General features: G+C 52.4%; 6 protein-coding genes across 6 annotated transcripts, besides 2 other annotated features; 3 read left to right on the top strand and 3 right to left on the bottom strand.

The window, feature by feature from the left end:
* Positions 1-20: 20 nt before the first annotated feature.
* Positions 21-1,038, bottom strand: NFIA_033370 (PIG-F family protein; the record flags this gene model as incomplete). The annotated part of the gene is made up of 3 exons (XM_001265667.1): positions 21-174; positions 237-523; positions 598-1,038. The coding sequence occupies 3 exons, from the start codon at positions 1,036-1,038 to the stop codon at positions 21-23; spliced, it is 882 nt and encodes a 293-aa protein (XP_001265668.1).
* Positions 673-714: a microsatellite.
* Positions 1,039-1,942: 904 nt separating the features above from the next.
* On the bottom strand, positions 1,943-4,831 carry NFIA_033360 (putative Rho GTPase activator (Sac7); the record flags this gene model as incomplete). Its single annotated transcript, XM_001265666.1, has 3 exons — positions 1,943-4,182; positions 4,245-4,397; positions 4,675-4,831. 3 exons carry the CDS (start codon positions 4,829-4,831, stop codon positions 1,943-1,945), a joined length of 2,550 nt encoding a protein of 849 aa, XP_001265667.1.
* A 675-nt stretch (positions 4,832-5,506) lies between these two features.
* Positions 5,507-5,527: a microsatellite.
* A 1,544-nt stretch (positions 5,528-7,071) lies between these two features.
* Positions 7,072-7,543, top strand: tim9 (protein transporter TIM9; the record flags this gene model as incomplete). The annotated part of the gene is made up of 3 exons (XM_001265665.1): positions 7,072-7,079; positions 7,166-7,235; positions 7,349-7,543. 3 exons carry the CDS (start codon positions 7,072-7,074, stop codon positions 7,541-7,543), a joined length of 273 nt encoding a protein of 90 aa, XP_001265666.1.
* Positions 7,544-8,843: 1,300 nt separating this feature from the next.
* On the top strand, positions 8,844-10,322 carry NFIA_033340 (bifunctional alcohol dehydrogenase/S-(hydroxymethyl)glutathione dehydrogenase; the record flags this gene model as incomplete). Its single annotated transcript, XM_001265664.1, has 5 exons — positions 8,844-8,864; positions 9,056-9,170; positions 9,232-9,367; positions 9,422-10,059; positions 10,108-10,322. The coding sequence occupies 5 exons, from the start codon at positions 8,844-8,846 to the stop codon at positions 10,320-10,322; spliced, it is 1,125 nt and encodes a 374-aa protein (XP_001265665.1).
* A 574-nt stretch (positions 10,323-10,896) lies between these two features.
* Positions 10,897-11,949, top strand: NFIA_033330 (putative 1-aminocyclopropane-1-carboxylate deaminase; the record flags this gene model as incomplete). Its single annotated transcript, XM_001265663.1, has 1 exon — positions 10,897-11,949. One exon carries the CDS (start codon positions 10,897-10,899, stop codon positions 11,947-11,949), a length of 1,053 nt encoding a protein of 350 aa, XP_001265664.1.
* Positions 11,950-12,216: 267 nt separating this feature from the next.
* NFIA_033320 (inositol-3-phosphate synthase INO1) lies at positions 12,217-13,919 on the bottom strand (the record flags this gene model as incomplete). Its single annotated transcript, XM_001265662.1, has 3 exons — positions 12,217-12,351; positions 12,400-13,162; positions 13,213-13,919. 3 exons carry the CDS (start codon positions 13,917-13,919, stop codon positions 12,217-12,219), a joined length of 1,605 nt encoding a protein of 534 aa, XP_001265663.1.
* Positions 13,920-16,183: the final 2,264 nt, after the last annotated feature.

Below are 16,183 nucleotides of genomic sequence, written 5' to 3'. Positions count from 1 at the left end.
TCTTCCAAGTCCTACCCCGTTCACTCCGTCTTCTTATCCCGATCATCCTGCTCCGGCGTAAACTCAAGCCATTTCCCAAACAACCACGACGACCGAGAAACCACAGACCCCACCGCAAACCCGATATACGCACCCGTCAGAATAGTAATCGGAAAAGCCTGCCACGGACGGTCCCTACCCATCATCGGCATCAGCATCCACAACCCCAATCCAGAACCAGAGGGGGAGATACTCACCAATCCAGCGGAATCGGCACAGCCCCAAACCACGCCCCGAGAGCCGTTCCCAGCGCACCGCCCCAGACGGCATCAGCCGGGCGCGCAAACGCCCACACCTCGCGCCACACGGCGCCGTCAACACCATGCACGTAGATCAGCGCTGTCGAGGCCAGGAGCGCCATGTGCGCGGCGCAGAGGACCGTCTCGGCATTGTGTGTTGTCAGGGGGGCGCCGAAGAGAACGAGGAGGAGTGCGAGGACGGGGGTCGCGAGGAGGAAGGTGAGGATTAGGGAGAGAAGGGCGGGCTGTTCACCACAACAACTTTAGCATCAGCATTGAATGAACTGTAATGAAAATGAGCAAGACAAGAGGTGCGTACCGTCAACTTCGCGGACAAACCGGCCGCATGCGCCTGGTTCTTCCTCCGGGCGAGCTTCCCCGCTCGAAGCGGGAGCTTCCTCTTCTCTCTCTCTTTCTCCTTCTCCTTCTCCTTCTCGTCCCCCTCGCCTACCGGAGACGCCGGCGGCGAGGACAGCACCGACCCCGCGGGCGGCAGACACACCATCACGTATGTCACCTGCAGGAGCGCCAAGAAGGGGAGTGTATTCAGCATTTCCGCGACGGGATCAGCGACCAGCGCCTGGAACCGTGTAGCCAGAATGGCCAGCAGCGCGGCGGGATGGACGAACGAGTATGTTCGGGCGAGTTGCGTTGAGAGGATATTCACGGGCGGAGCGGAGGGTTTCATGGCCGGAGGGGGGACTGGCGCGGAGGAGGCGGCATTGGCTGCGCGGAGGGGGGAGGGTGGCGCTGAAGTCATGATGACAGGACTGATGGGCGCAGGAGCGCCCTTGTGGAGTATTCAAAGGAGTGTGCGAGGGCGATGTTGAGCACGAGTGAGGTTTGAAACTTGAGCTAGTTGGAGACGATGCTGAATTATTTCGGAGAGTTCGGCGGCAGGGTCGGATCCCCTGACTCCTGATTGGCTCGTCCGTGAGCTATGGCTTGGTTGCCTTCACTGTTAGGTGTCAATATGCCGCCTTCATTTTCAGGCACAGACCAGTCATTTGAATAGTTACTCTTGATGATGACCCTACGTCGTCCTCATTCATGGGCGCAAATGACACTACTGATTACATAATGCTGACAGGAAGCGATCAAGCGTTCGAAAAGTGCTCTATGTCTTTTGTTTTTCCGTCCTATACCCACACGACTGACAGGTAACACAGAAGCAAAGCCAACTACCCCGTAGCGAGGACGAAAGGAAATACAGGAAAACGTAAATCGTGACGCATGAAACGGCGTAACAGAAAGGGGATCAGGGGTATGAATGGGACACTCCCACCGAACAGTAGACGCGATATACAGTCCCACTCATCGAGTTGGCCTCGAGAAACAAAGAGACAGCAAAAAGCTTCAACACCGCTGCTCTAGATAGGCACCTGAATATCATAGCCAGCAAATCAAAAGAGGGTGCAGAATCGAGGCGAGAACAAATCGTGCAAGCGAACTTATAGCTAGGAGTTCGACACGCATAGAGAAAAATACACAAGAATAATCGAATACCGGCTCACTTCCGAGCATACCAAAGGACTGAAAAGCATCGCAAAAAAGCATCTGGCTGCGTTACATTCCAAAAAGTGACATAGGGCGAGCAGTGGCTCGCCCAGCAGATTGTTCCGGGGCGCTCAGGGTAATAGCCCTGCAGAGCCTAACGAGGGCATCTAATTTAGTAGAGGTTCTTTGTTCTGTTCAGGCTGCGCGACAGCAAGAGCTTCAGTGTGCGATGGGTTGCTTGGATCAGCAGGGACAGCGGCTGATGCTTCCTTGTCCAAGTCCGGATCGGTACGCAACATGACAGGACTCTCCGGAGTGCGGGGTTCCTCCGGGATCGCCGGGGGCAGGCCGGAGCTGGACATGATTGGGGATACTGGGGAGCGCGTTTGCTCTTCTCTGCTCTCCTTTGGCACCTCAATTGGCGCAGGTCCACTGCTGATTCTGTCCTTGCCAGCAGGGGACATGGTATGGTTGGACGCAGGTCTCTCAGAATCCGGTTGCGCCGGGCTTCTGGTACGGTCTCGTTCCGAATCTCTCACGCCATCCCGAACCTGCGCAACCTTGGCTTTGAATTTTCCAAAGAGGCTCCGCTTCTCGGGCTCTACGCTTTCCTTTGGAGCTGCGCTATTGCTTATCTCAGCGTCCAGGCTCAAAGGTTGCTGGGATGGGTCGCTGGCGAACTGCTGCGGATCCGATGGCGAGCTCTTGCTGGATTGGTGCCAACTGCCAACTGAGGTCGTGCTGCGCTCAGCGCTGGGATTTGATGCGGAAAGGGGTGGCGATGCAAGACCGAGTCCGATTTGTTCGTTGCTGCGTTTAGACGACCGATGGAACCTCCAACTCCGTCGGTGCTCTCGGCGGTCCGCTTTCTCGTCTGTTTGATCGAGATCCGAATGATCTGTGAATGAGGAGCGAGAGTTCATGGAGGGTGTGCGCGAACCATGCGGTCTCAGCGAATTGTCTGCATTGTGCAAGTCATTCTGGACCCCTTGCTTCTCTTCAGCGGCGTTAATGGTGGCATCATCTCCGGGATTTGTCGTGTTAGGAGGTCTTGGGGTCGCCCCTCCGGCTTCACCATCTGCTTCGTGTGCCCGTGTAGCCGAGGGGACGACGCTCACAACAGATTCACCTGGGGCTGCCTGTAGTGACAGGGAAGAACTGTGAGCACTTTCGCTGGCACTTCCTGAAATCCGCTTCTTCTTCAGGCGATTTGGCTGACGGGGTTCCTTCAGCTCACCGTTCTGCGGAGGGGACTTGGTGAAGAAACTAGACAACTTTCGCTCTTTAGTTGGAGTCACGACGGGCGGCGGAGGGGAGGACACCAGGGTCGGTAGGGGGTCTTGAATGACAGGCTTCTCGGCGATGGGCGCGCGGGCTTCGGCGACTTTTGGCATGGGGCCATGGGTGGATGAGTGAATGTATGTAGTGCCAGACTCGGCGTTGGATCCTAATGGAGGCGCCGGCGTCGTTTGGCTAGTTTCCTCCCGCGACGTTGGGGCGCGGCTGGATGACCGGGAATTCTGGACAGAAGGGTTGAGCCCAGACGGTTGAACACTGGTCGATTCCTGAACCCTGCCATACCTCGCGGAAGATATTGGTGACATTTTAGATGGCAATGTGTTGCTCCGATGGACTCCAACACCACTCAAGGAGGTTGGTGTCACCGGTCCAGGAGAGTTGTTTGAATGACGCGAATGCTTCGAGGACACGGAGACGTTCCTACGCAGATTCTCGTACTTGCGGAAGCTATCCGCGCCGCCGCTCGCGCTGGATACTGAGCGTCTAATATTAGAATTCGTCGTCGTCCGGCGAGCAGTACCGCCCTCGACCTCCTTCAGGGTCTGTTCATCTGCGGCAGTACCATTCATTCCGAAAAGGAAGTGGTCCTGGTTTTCAATCAGGAAAATCAAAACATCCTGACTCAGCTTGTACTCATCTGGCGACATATCGTGCTGTGGGTGAGACAGTAGCCCAGGTTGAAAAATGGCGGAGAGGTTAGCCGAAGTCATTCGATTCTGGTCAGACTTGGACGCGAAGACGGCGAGGAGATCAAGGATGTAGAGAAGCAGCTGTTTGTTCAGTGGGGGAAGTTCCCTAATCAATTGCTGGTAGGCCGCGACAGCCTTTGCATGATCAAAAGCATCCGAATCAGCGGAGGATCCATTTTCCTGGACCTGCCTCTGGTACGCGCGTAGCGGCTCGCGAAACCGCTCGTAAAAGTCCAAAGGGACGATCGGCTCAGGGAGTTGGTTAAGGTAGCGACGCAGGACATTTGCAGCATCGTGCACAGTGTATCCGGTCCAATCCAGCCCTTTTCCATATCGCTCTGGAGAATCAAAGATCTCCTGCAGGTCCTTGATACGTTTCGCAGATCCATTCAAACGGAAAATGCCTTCGACGTCCGTTGCTGGAAGTAAAACCGCGATCAGTAGGCCGTTCGCCCGAGCGAAGAAGATTGATTGTTCGTACCTTTTTCCTTCAAGAAGACACCACACTTGGCGACGACGATGGGCACATAACCGTAGATGAAGCTTTCGCCGTTATCGTTCGTGAGGGAGATCGCGACATTCGCATATTTGATACTGACGTTGAGGGGAACACCGAAGATACCCTGAGGTTTTTCTGTGAGAAAATGCGGATTAGCCTCACGTAAGAAATAGGTCTCAGAAATGATCCAAGCACCAAGCAGAGCAGTTTTCTGGATACGCTCATAGCAATTGCACGCAGAATGGATGTAGCAAGCACAACAAATACAGGGCTAGCTGTCAAGTTCGTTCAACTGCAGCAAAGGTGTCGCATAGGCCAGGAGCGCTGGTTCGCAACCGAGGTCGCCCATCCCAGGCAACTCAGAAACCAGCGCCTCCAACAGACAGGGGCTCTCTTCTTCCAAGTAGCGTACCTTTGACATCCTCTTTCCTCGTGTTACGTTTAAACTGCCTCCACCAAGACGCCAGGTCTCGCTTTGATGGTGGAGAGGTCGCGATTCCGTCATGGTTCGCAGAGGGTGGGAGGGGGTGGATCGGCTCAGTGCCAGGCTGCGACTTGCCTGTCACCATGATGTCGAGAGTGTCCGAGAAATGTAAGTTGGCGGGAGGTCTATAGGGCCTGTTATTCGAAAGAGTAACTCTGGGGAAGGTGATAAAATCGAGTCCTTCGTCACCGCCCTCGTGTTTTCGCAGGATCCCCGAGGCTGGGACTGTGATCCCAAAATAGCACGAGGACTAATCAAACCAGCGGGAGAAAGAGCCGCGCGCCGTCCGCAACGCCCACAGCGGATCGACGAAGGAGACGGTCAGTTAATAATGCGGGGAAATCCAGCTCGATAAGTCCCGTGGATGCCTGGATGATAAATGCGACCGAGTGGCGATGAGACGGAGCTGAAATGGTGAGGACGGGAGTACAGGGGAAAGAAGGAGGAAGAGGGCGGGAAAAAAAAGTGGTCAAGTTGGAGGGGGGTAAGAGGTACGGTGGATGGAAGAAAGGGTGATTAGATTGGAGAGGCACAAGGGACAGTTACTCTCTTCAGGCTGACAGTGGCTTCAGGCTCCTCCTGGGAACTGTGGAAAGGGAGGGGAAGAACCAATCCCTTAAAGAAGCTGTCAGTTCAAGGGAGCGAAGACTAAATGGAGACTGGGGTGTGATTTTCATTCAATGATCAGTTTGAACGCCTGAAAGAGAGGAGGAGTAGAGAAAGGATTGGTGGAACACCACGAAGGATGGGCTGAACTGATTTATTATTATTATTATTATTACCTTCTATGACCATGACCGCTGAGGTAAGTAAGGTTAGAGGATAATTTTCTTGACGAGTGATCGACTACCATCTACGGAGTACATACATAATAACTAGACAGGTACCTTACAGGCGCTATGTAATGATTGCTTGTTGCTATACTCCATATGAGTAGTGAAAAGACCCAGAACCAAGGAACCAGCAGCTCTGGAAGTTTTGGAGTCCTGCAGTCCTGCTTGCCTTAGTTGTCTAGACTGTCGAGAAAGTCGATGGAACGCTGACGATTCCCCGCCTACAGGAGTACATAGCAGGGACGGCTAGTTTCGACCAAGTAAAAGGTAGCACTAGACCAAAGGTGGTAGATAGTAAGGTACTGAGTACGGACTAGGTCTTGTCGAAGGGGAAAAGTAATAAGAGAGTCACCTCCCCCCAAGCAATCGAGACCCTTGGGTCCAGAAGACCTAGTCGCCAGGTCCCGAACACAAAGAAAGGCACAGCACTGTACTCCATAACTAAGAATGATACAATGACGATGAACAGAACAGGCTCTTCATTACTCCGTAGACTGGGTAACTGGCATACCAAACGGTTCCAAGGCTGACAGGGGGTACACGCCACAGATGTAAGCTCAATATATATGCTAATTGAACTCTACTGAAGACAGATATTGCAATACCGGTCGGAGTCCGCCGCGGTACAGTCAATAATAATCTACGGATGAATTCAGACAGGTACGGAGTGAAGCCACTGATCCACCAAAACCACCCGGAAGCTAATGCCAGTATGCCACATATGCAACTGTGGACAGAACGAACATCAGAAACTTTTAGCAATAAGAGAAAAACGTCCTATCGGAAACTGGCCGTCAAAGCCGTAGATAATTCAAGCCAGAGCAAGAGAGCATTCATCCCATTGATTATCTACGGTAGCTGTGATCACTTCGAGAAGGTATGTATATGGGTGGTGACCCTGGTGGGGTTGGCAATGTAGCAAGGCTGATGACCATGGTTCTGTCCATGCCACAATTTCAGATCAACTACGGAGTAAGTCCAGCCTGTCCAGGGCCCAACTTCAAGCTGGTGGCAGCGTTCTTTTTTTAAGTTGGACGCTCGACTATCCTAAAGGGGTTAGTCTTAGTAGTTATAGAGTCAAGTCGGGTGTGACCTTTCGGGTGTGGATGAGCTTCCCTCCGTTGTATAACCGCGGAAGGAGCTGAAGCAGAAGCCTGAACGGCACTGATTAGGCGCGCTTCTCAATAAGGGCTCATAAAATTGGTGTACTGATAGATTGACTGTTAATTATTAAATCCATGAATTTAAAATCTACACAATGACGCATCATTTCATAGTCTAGAGAAGTACTCCGTACTCACTCTGCGAAAGCAGAAGAGACTGCCTAAGGTCACATGAGCTCATAGGTATCACGTGACTGAAAACAGTAGCTTCCGCAGCCTCGAAGGTTATCAAGTGCCGGCTCATCAAAGATTATTGTGCTTGATTGAAACATCACCATCCAGATTTCTCTTTTGCTTTGTCTTTCAAGCCACATCTAAATCACATCATAATGGACGGGTAAGTCCTTTTTGCTTATGGAGTCTTCAGCAAGTCTTCAGCAAGCCCGTCTTAGGTTCCTGCGCTAAACTAACATGGGACATCAGACTTACAGCCGCGGAACAGCGAGAGCTCGCTTCTCGCATGGAAAGGAAGCAACTGAAGGAGTTTATGACTGTACGTTCTTATCTGTCGTCTTAATCCCGCCGCCCAATTTGTCTTACCCAGTGTCCAATATCTTCGAGCCGTCGACCGTTGAGGCCTGCTTCTGACTGTTTTCCGCCATACAGATGTACTCCAAGCTCGTCCAGCGCTGCTTCGACAACTGCGTCAACGACTTCACCACCAAGTCCCTCATCTCCCGTGAAGAAGGCTGTGTTATGCGCTGTGTGGACAAATATATGAAGGCTTCCGGCCGCTTGAACGAGCGCTTCCAGGAGCAGAACGCTGCTATGATGCAGGGTGGACAGATGCCTGGCCGGTAATCTACCCATGGTCTTGTCTCTTCTCCTCGTATGGTGTATAAAATGCGTTGGGTTCTATCTCACGGCTCTGGGGCATGATCGTCTTCGGCTCAATGAATGGGTATTTGGGCTGGTTCCTGCATGAAAGCGGAGGAGAATCCGCCGGGAAGGGGCTATAGTGGGAGGTATCATCTGGGCTTGCTTTGATCTGTGTAACATGTACCATATAGCATATTCCTACTTTCGTTATCGTGAGACGGTAGCCCTTGATGGGTTGATGGCCCGTCACATTGTCCAATGCAGAAAATTAGAGGCAGTGAAGCCGCAAAAGACAGCCATTTGAGACGACATACTTTCATGGGTATATGTCTAGGTGATAGCTAACTCAGTATGACGCAGTTGAAGCTTTCTTATCAGAGACAAGCAAGCCTGACACAAGGATAAGGCTGGGAAAAATCTCCAATTTGGGTGATGACAATCTAATTAGCCCGACGATCGTAACATATTGGTCGATTCGTGTCAAAGCTGTGAGATTAGTCGATTCAATTGAACGATAAAACGCAGCATTCTGTCGGCATCTATCTACCCATTGTTCCTCCTGGTAGCTATCCTGCCTCATAGGCTCGTAGCTGGTGATGGTCTTGGCGGGGACACGGACCAAATGTCGCCCGGAAAACATTACCCTTTTCGACGCTCTTATCATAGCTCCGCTTGGTTGAGAGAACAGGCCGAACTCGGACTTGAGCTCGCTATCTGGGTGTATAGAGGTTGTCGAGCCAGGATAATATTGCTCATTGACAATCGAGTTGTACGATAGAGTGTTGCTGAGCTGGCTCTAGAGCTCATATTCCCTAAAGGTTGATTGCATCGTAGTAATGAACAGTCTACCCGTACAATGAAGCTGGATCAACTGCAGCAGCAGAACATCACAACATCAGTTGGAGAATGCGGAGATATGAGGGGATTATATGCAATTCTGGCTTGTTACTACTACTATTATTAATAAAGATCCACTCGTCATGATCCAAATGTAAGGGAAGAGGAGTCATAACCCAGAATATGAGATTGTCCAACCCGAGAGTTTCCCGTCGGCGTCTGTTCTAAGTATCGCTACCCCTCACCCCACCATCATCCCCTCCCCCTCGTCGAATTTTGACCTCCTCAGAGGACCAAAGATCCACTTCCCGATCGACTCGTCTCGAGCAACCTTCTTCTTTATAATCAGGCTTGCACGCTTATTGTACAATTCTTTACTTCACCTTCCCTGCGCTCCTCTTCCACAGAGTTCCCGTACCATCCGAACTCCGAACCCGTTGACATCATGGCCGACACTGTTGGAAAGGTGAGTCGATATCGGCGCTATGTCATCAAAATTGATCACCTTCTCGTAAAAAGTGGCTGCTGACTGGACATTCAGACCATCACTTGCAAGGTACGATCATTGACGCTACTGCACCCTTCCGGAATCCAGCTTGACTAGGCTATGCTGGGCCCCTTCCGCGCACACAAGCTAAATCTTAATGGGAACTGTAGGCTGCCGTTGCATGGGGCGCTGGCGAGCCTCTCTCGATTGAGGATGTCGAGGTTGCACCCCCCAAGGCCCACGAAGTCCGTATCCAGGTTCTGCACACCGGTGTCTGCCACACAGGTTGGTATCTCTAGGTTGGGAAGAAGCTTCAGAAAAGGTGACAACGGCTAATCGGCTTCAGATGCCTACACACTGTCTGGAAAGGACCCCGAGGGAGCTTTCCCCGTCATTCTCGGACACGAGGGTGCTGGTATTGTCGAGTCGGTAGGAGAGGGTGTCACCTCGGTGAAGCCCGGTGACTATGTCATTGCTCTTTAGTACGTTCCCGCGCTCAACCTGCCGAGGAATATCCAGCTAATGCCGGTATGAAGCACCCCCGAGTGCCGTGAGTGCAAGTTCTGCAAGTCCGGCAAGACCAACCTCTGCGGCAAGATCCGTGCCACACAGGGCAAGGGCGTGATGCCCGACGGGACTTCACGGTTCAAGGCCCGTGGCAAGGACCTGTTGCACTTCATGGGCACTTCCACCTTCTCCCAGTACACCGTTGTTGCTGATATCTCCGTTGTCGCTGTCACACCCAAGATCCCTACTGACCGGTCCTGCCTGCTCGGTTGTGGCATCACCACCGGCTACGGTGCGGCCGTTGTCACCGCCAAGGTCGAGGAGGGCTCGAACGTGGCTGTCTTCGGTGCTGGCTGTGTTGGTCTTTCCGTCATCCAGGGTGCTGTCAAGAACAAGGCGGGCAAGATCATTGCTGTCGATGTCAACGACAGCAAGGAGGCGTGGGCTCGCAAGTTCGGTGCCACCGACTTTGTCAACCCCACCAAACTCAACGGCAAGACTATCCAGGAGCAGCTCATTGAGATGACCGATGGTGGTTGCGACTACACTTTCGACTGCACCGGTAACGTCGGTGTTATGCGCGCCGCCCTGGAAGCCTGCCACAAGGGTTGGGGCGAAAGTATCATCATCGGTGTTGCTGCTGCTGGCCAGGAGATTTCTACCAGACGTAAGTGTGTGCCCTATCATTTAGTGGCGATGTACTCACGATCAATAGCGTTCCAACTGGTTACTGGCCGTGTGTGGAAAGGATGCGCGTTCGGTGGTATCAAGGGTCGTACACAGCTGCCCGGTCTGGTCGACGACTACCTGAACGGCGAGCTCAAGGTGGACGAGTTCATCACCCACCGTGAACCGCTCTCGAAGATCAACACTGCCTTTGAGCAGATGAAGCAGGGTGACTGCATCCGCTGCGTTGTCGACATGTCGTAGAGGGGGCTTTTTTTTTTCTCCATGTGTAAAATCAGATACAGACGAGCTGACGATCTATGGCGTATCAATATACCATTCTTTATTGCAATTGAATCTGTATGAGTTTGGGCAATTCGAAGTAGATAGAACGGTTTACCAAGCGACTACTTGTACGTTTCTAATGCTCGCAAGGTCCTCACTGCAGGGTTATCCGTCAGTGACCGAGGACCTTGCTGATCCTTGATCATTACGACTACCCCTCTGCAACCAATTTGAATACACTAGATCTTGTCTTACGGAGACGCGCAACTTCCCCACCACAGAGATACCATCACCTCGACCCCGCATCGGAATTCCATGACTACTCCGTAACTCCAACGGCTTCTCCTATCAAGCGGACAACGTCCGATGCTCAATTCCATCGGAGAATGACTGACGATGCATGCTGATAAGCATACCAGTTACAACCCACGCCGTCTCAGTGACATGAGGCACTTGAGATACTGGCCTGCAGTATAAAGAGGGCAGCTACCGCTGCCCTTCACCTCTACAAATCAACCTCAACCACCAGACAAAGAAACAAAAGCAAAGCAAAATGACCCTAGAAATCCCCCTCCCAGAACCCTTCGCCTCCACCCCCCGCTACACCCTCACCCTCGGCCCCTCCCCCATCCACCCCCTCCCCAACACCTCCGCCGACCTGCACGCCACCATCTACGCCAAACGCGAAGACCTCAACTCCGCCCTCGCCTACGGCGGCAACAAAACCCGCAAACTCGAGTACCTCCTCGCCGACGCCCTCGCCCAAAACGCCACTACCCTGCTCTCCATCGGCGGCGTCCAATCCAACCACACCCGCCAGGTCGCCGCCGCCGCCGCACACGCAGGCCTCACCGCCCGTCTCGTGCAGGAGCACTGGGTTGATTGGAAGGACGCCCATTATGACCGGGTAGGCAACATCCAGCTGTCGCGGCTGATGGGCGCGGATGTGCGGCTGCATCCTGCGGGCTTCGGCATCGAGCATAAAGAGAGTCTGAAGCAGTTGATGGGCGAGTGTGAGGCGCGCGGCGAGCGCGCGTACTACATCCCTGCGGGTGCGTCTGACCATCCGCTCGGCGGGCTGGGGTTTGCGCGGTGGGCGTTTGAGGTGGCGATGCAGGAGCGCGAGATGGGGGTGTTCTTCGATGTGGTGGTTGTGTGTGCGGTGACGGGGAGTACGTTTGCGGGGATGGTTGCTGGTTTCAAGTTGCTGGAGCGGATGGAGCCTGGCAGCAGAAAAAGGCGGGTTATTGGGATTGATGCGTCCGCGCGGCCGGCGGAGACGAGGGCGCAGGTTTTGCGGATTGCGAGGGGTACAGCTGCTAAGATTGGATTGAAGGAGGAGGATATCTCCGAGGAGGATGTGGTTCTGGATGAGAATTACCATGAGGGGGTTTACGGGGTGCCTGGCGAGGGGACCATCAAGGCTATGGAGTATGCCGCCAGCAAAGATGCGTTCATTACAGACCCTGTGTACGAAGGGAAGAGTTTCGCGGGGTTGATTGATTTGGCGAAGAAGGGCGAGTTTGCGGGGAAGACTGTGCTTTACGCGCATCTTGGGGGTCAGCCGGCTTTGAATGCGTATAGTGAGATTGGTAGGGCGAAGTAGCATCGGCACTGATCTCATGGACTTCCAAGGTGTATTGAGCTGAGACATATATACTGTGGATAAGTCGATATATAACTGCCATTTCATTCGGTTCAAAGCGCGAGCAAGAGTTCGATGACTAAAACATGACATGATACGCAATGAGAAACTACAGTGGCCGTGACGGTACAGTAAGTACGATGATTGGATTCATGTTAATGAGTGGCTATAGTTGGCTATTGATAGGTATTAATGCGCAGAAGCGATAGCAGGATTGTGCAAGTGTCTCTAGAAGAGCTTGTGCTCCAGAGTCATCTCAGAGTCAGGCTGGAGACCAACACAGGCCCGGAAGATGTTGGTCAGAGCAGAGCGCTGCTTGGCGAGAGCATTGACGACAGGGGTGCCAGGAGGAGTCAGAGGAGCCTGTAGGCCATTAGTCTATATCCAGAGGAAGATAGTAGGATAAAATACCTTAAGCATGTAGCTGAGGACACTGAGAACACTGTGGAATCCCTTGTACTCGGCGTCATCGGCTGACTTCCAGGTGATGCGAGTCATCATCTCGGCGATGACAACCAGGTCGATGATCAGAGGGGAAGCAAGCAGAGAGTCCTCGCAGATGTTGAACAAACTGATGGTCTGGTGGCCACCCATGAAGATCTCGGCGTAGTACTCATCCAGAGCACGCTTGTTGTCACCGACAGCGGGCATGTACTTGATGACAACAGTGTGGTCGGGGTGTTCGCCCTCCTTGTAGAGGAGGTGGTTCGCCGCGACCATGTCATCAACGACATTGGACTTGGAGATCTCCTTGGAGCGGAACTGCTTCTGAGAGCTCAAGTTCTTGCCGTCGTTGTTACCCAGGTGGTTGTAGCTGGCTATCGAGGTGAGCTTGATACCCGCGTTGATCAAAAAGTCAACCAGAGCAGACTTCATCTTGGTCTGACCAGACTTGAAGTCGTCACCACCAATGAAGGCTCCGTGCTTCTCAGCAAGCTGGATGGCACCGGGGACAAAAGTGTTCTGGGGTGATCCGTTGATGAAAGGAACGTTCTCCAAGATACAAGCCACCGCAAACACGGTAGAGGGGGAAACCTCCTGGTGGCCGGCCTTGATAGCGTTCAGCAGGTTGTCTGCGGTGTCATTGACGCCAGGGATGATATCAGCGTAGCGCTCGGTGTTGGCAGTCCACATGACAATGACCTTGTCCAGGCCGTTCTGAGCCTTGAAGTCACTATTGACTTTATCAGCATCGGATATTACTGGATCAGTGGTTGCACTTACCGCATGTCCTTCTGGATACGCTCGACGTGAGCCCAGGAAGCCTTGTCGCCCTCGATGACATTGTCTGCACGGTCTTCCTGATTGGCAGCAATGAAGTCGGGGTAGTAGATACTGGGCAGGGGCTTCATCTCGGCCATCTCCTTACGAACCAGCTGCTTGAGGGTTGGCTCAAGAACCTGCGCCCGATCCATGGCATCGGCAAGGTTCATGCTGCTGATGTCCCAGCCGCCAATGACAAGATCATTGGGGTGGACCATGGGGAGCATGTCATGGAACGGAATGTTGATCTCCTCACCAGTCTTGCAATCAGTACCTAGCTTGACGGTGGAGCTCATGACAACGGAGCCGTAGTAGTTGGCAGCGCGCTCGCCTTCGCGGGTTTCCCAGACGAGGCGGCGGCGATTGGCAAGGATACCAGCAGTCACCGTGGACCCGTTGTTTCCACCCCAACCGACCATCATCATACCGACCTTGCCGACCTTGCGGTCGACCTTGAACTGGTAGTTGGTCACCTTGGGAGTGGCGACCATCTTACCCTCGGCGGTGCGAGTAATGTCAGTGGTATGGTAAGCATACTGACTCTTGATCTCGTTGTCAGTGTACTCAACGTTGGGCGAGTTGACGGTGAAAAGAGGAGCGGTGGTGGTACGAGCCGACCCGTTCACGGCGCCATTGGCAGCAGCATCCGAGGTTGCGTGGGGAGCCATTGCGTTAAAAGTTGCTGAAAGCTCGAGTGATTTATTGGATGTATAGTGAACTATCCGGTGCTCCACCACGAGAGGATGAGCGCCGGCCGTTGAACGGGTGGTGACGCCTAGAGACAAAGCATGTCAGCTCAGATCAATTGTGATGTTATTCACCCGCAGTCGAGGAAGGAAGGCTCAATTGAGCATCCTGGCCTGGAGACGGGGAATAGTTCCAGACATGACGCAGTACTTACGAGTTGAGAAGTGTGCCGAAAATTTTGACGGTTTTTAAGCGATCACGCCTCGGAGAGTGTGATCAGAAAGCTTAGAACCAGGAAAATTCTTGGACTGGAGAACAGAAGCTGATGTACGATGTGTTGAGAGAGAGAGAAGAAAGACCAAGGGGGCGATGAGGGAAAACGGCAGGATATTTAAAGCGGACCACGATACTCCTTAGTCACCATGTCTCCCGCATTGCTCCACAACCCACTTTCTCCATCTCAATGAGTATTCCCCAAGGCTCTAACCCCCAATTAGGCCCGAGGTGCCAATAGTGACTTGTTAGCGATAACGAAAACAGGAATCAAGGGTAGTGAATTGTCAGTTGCGGTGTGACTATCAGTAGAAGCACAGATCCTAGCGTTTCTGCCCCTCCAGGTACCCCTCCATCAATGCTGTCCATTGGCCTACCATTTGCCTTCTACAGATCGAGGCAACACTTTGCTTTGTAGAATCTTTAAGATCTCGGCTCATTAATTGCTATTGACAGTTGATGAAGCTCCCAAAGCTGCTGCCTGCATGCTGAGCACACGCTGTTCCTCGCTAGATAGCACTAGTTAGATACACCGAGGTTCCAAGAATGCAGGTCGGGCGCCATTATTCCGTCAACCTCAGTCTTTGCTGTCACCTACTGCTTTATCTATTGGTTAAATAACAACTTCATGAGTCATGTTTCATGTCATTGATACTCGTAGTACTACTCCGCCAGACAACCGATCATGACAACCGACAACAGGCAATTGAGCACATGGAACGTGCCTAGATTGAGAATGCAACTGAGACAGCGCATCGGACCCGATTCAGGAGTAAAGGACAACCTGCGGTCTGCGCTTGCATCGCTTGTGAACAGAGTGGGCCGAGTCGACGAAAACAGTTTACTGTTGTAGTGATGCTCCGCTTTGGAATTGGCGGGCTACGGAATTCGCATGGAGACGGTACGGAGATAGGTGCCTACTCTATAGGCTCGGCCTCGTGGGGTCATAATCGCCATCTCGCACATTGAACAACTGGACATTTCAATAAAAGTAAGTAAAGATCAAAGGGTTGATTTAAGGCTGGTATACAGACAACAAATATCTATCAGGGATTCGAGTGTACGAATGTCAGTGGACTGGTACGGCCTCATGGAGCACTGCTGCCCCCTGGAATGTTGCGGTGTGCAGATGGCGGGACGCTCGGCTGGACGTTCCATGGTTACATCCAACACGATGGCCTCATCCTCAGCTCATAATTATTTATGCGGGCCTGACGGCCAGTAGTGCAATTAATATGCCAGGGGATTACATCGCTAGATCTAGTCATAGACGTTCTTGGAAGAAATATGATGTGAACCACAGGTAGACATTCTGTGCTCGCAGCTATTCTGCTATGAGGTTGTAATCATATAACCACAAGGTCCAGGCAATGCCGTGTATGGAAAATTAAAGAGAATTTGTATGTGCTATTTTTCAATGTGCCGACTTGCCAAGGGAGAAGTCAGTTCCCAACTCCTGAGCCTTGAGTTCATGAGTGGGAGCTGTCATTCGTCCAAGTCTATCAGATGCCAGGACAATAGACATTGTGAGGTCATTGACTGAAAGAACCATCACAATCTGCATTCTTGCACTTTGTTGACATAAGGGACGGTCATGAATACCTTTCCTTCATTCGAAGGAAGACTCATTGAATGGTTTGCTCCATAGTTGAGCTCACGAGGTCAGCAAGTGATCTTCCCGCAACCATGGTACACCCCGTGTTTTGAATTCAATCGTCCGGAGTATCCGACAACATAGAAAACAATACCCTAGATCACTTGATCTCTAAGAAAATGCGCAGTTGGGCCTTCCAGAAGCCTGAGTGTGATGATATGCTCGAATCTGTAGTCATCATCAACCGACTTGCAAGTCTCCATTGATGTCCCGCGGATCGATTCCTCATTTGATGTCCCAAGCCGTGACGGCTCAGTGCAGCTACTATGGCCGGTTAAGTTTGCACCCCTTGCCTCAAGGCAATATTCAGGTCCACAT

The sequence above is a fragment of the Aspergillus fischeri genome, genomic scaffold (assembly GCF_000149645.3).
Source record: "Aspergillus fischeri NRRL 181 1099437636247 genomic scaffold, whole genome shotgun sequence".
Taxonomy (NCBI): Eukaryota; Fungi; Ascomycota; class Eurotiomycetes; order Eurotiales; family Aspergillaceae; genus Aspergillus; species Aspergillus fischeri.
The sequence above is the reverse complement of the archived record's forward strand: the minus strand, read 5'-3'. Positions and strand labels throughout refer to the sequence as shown.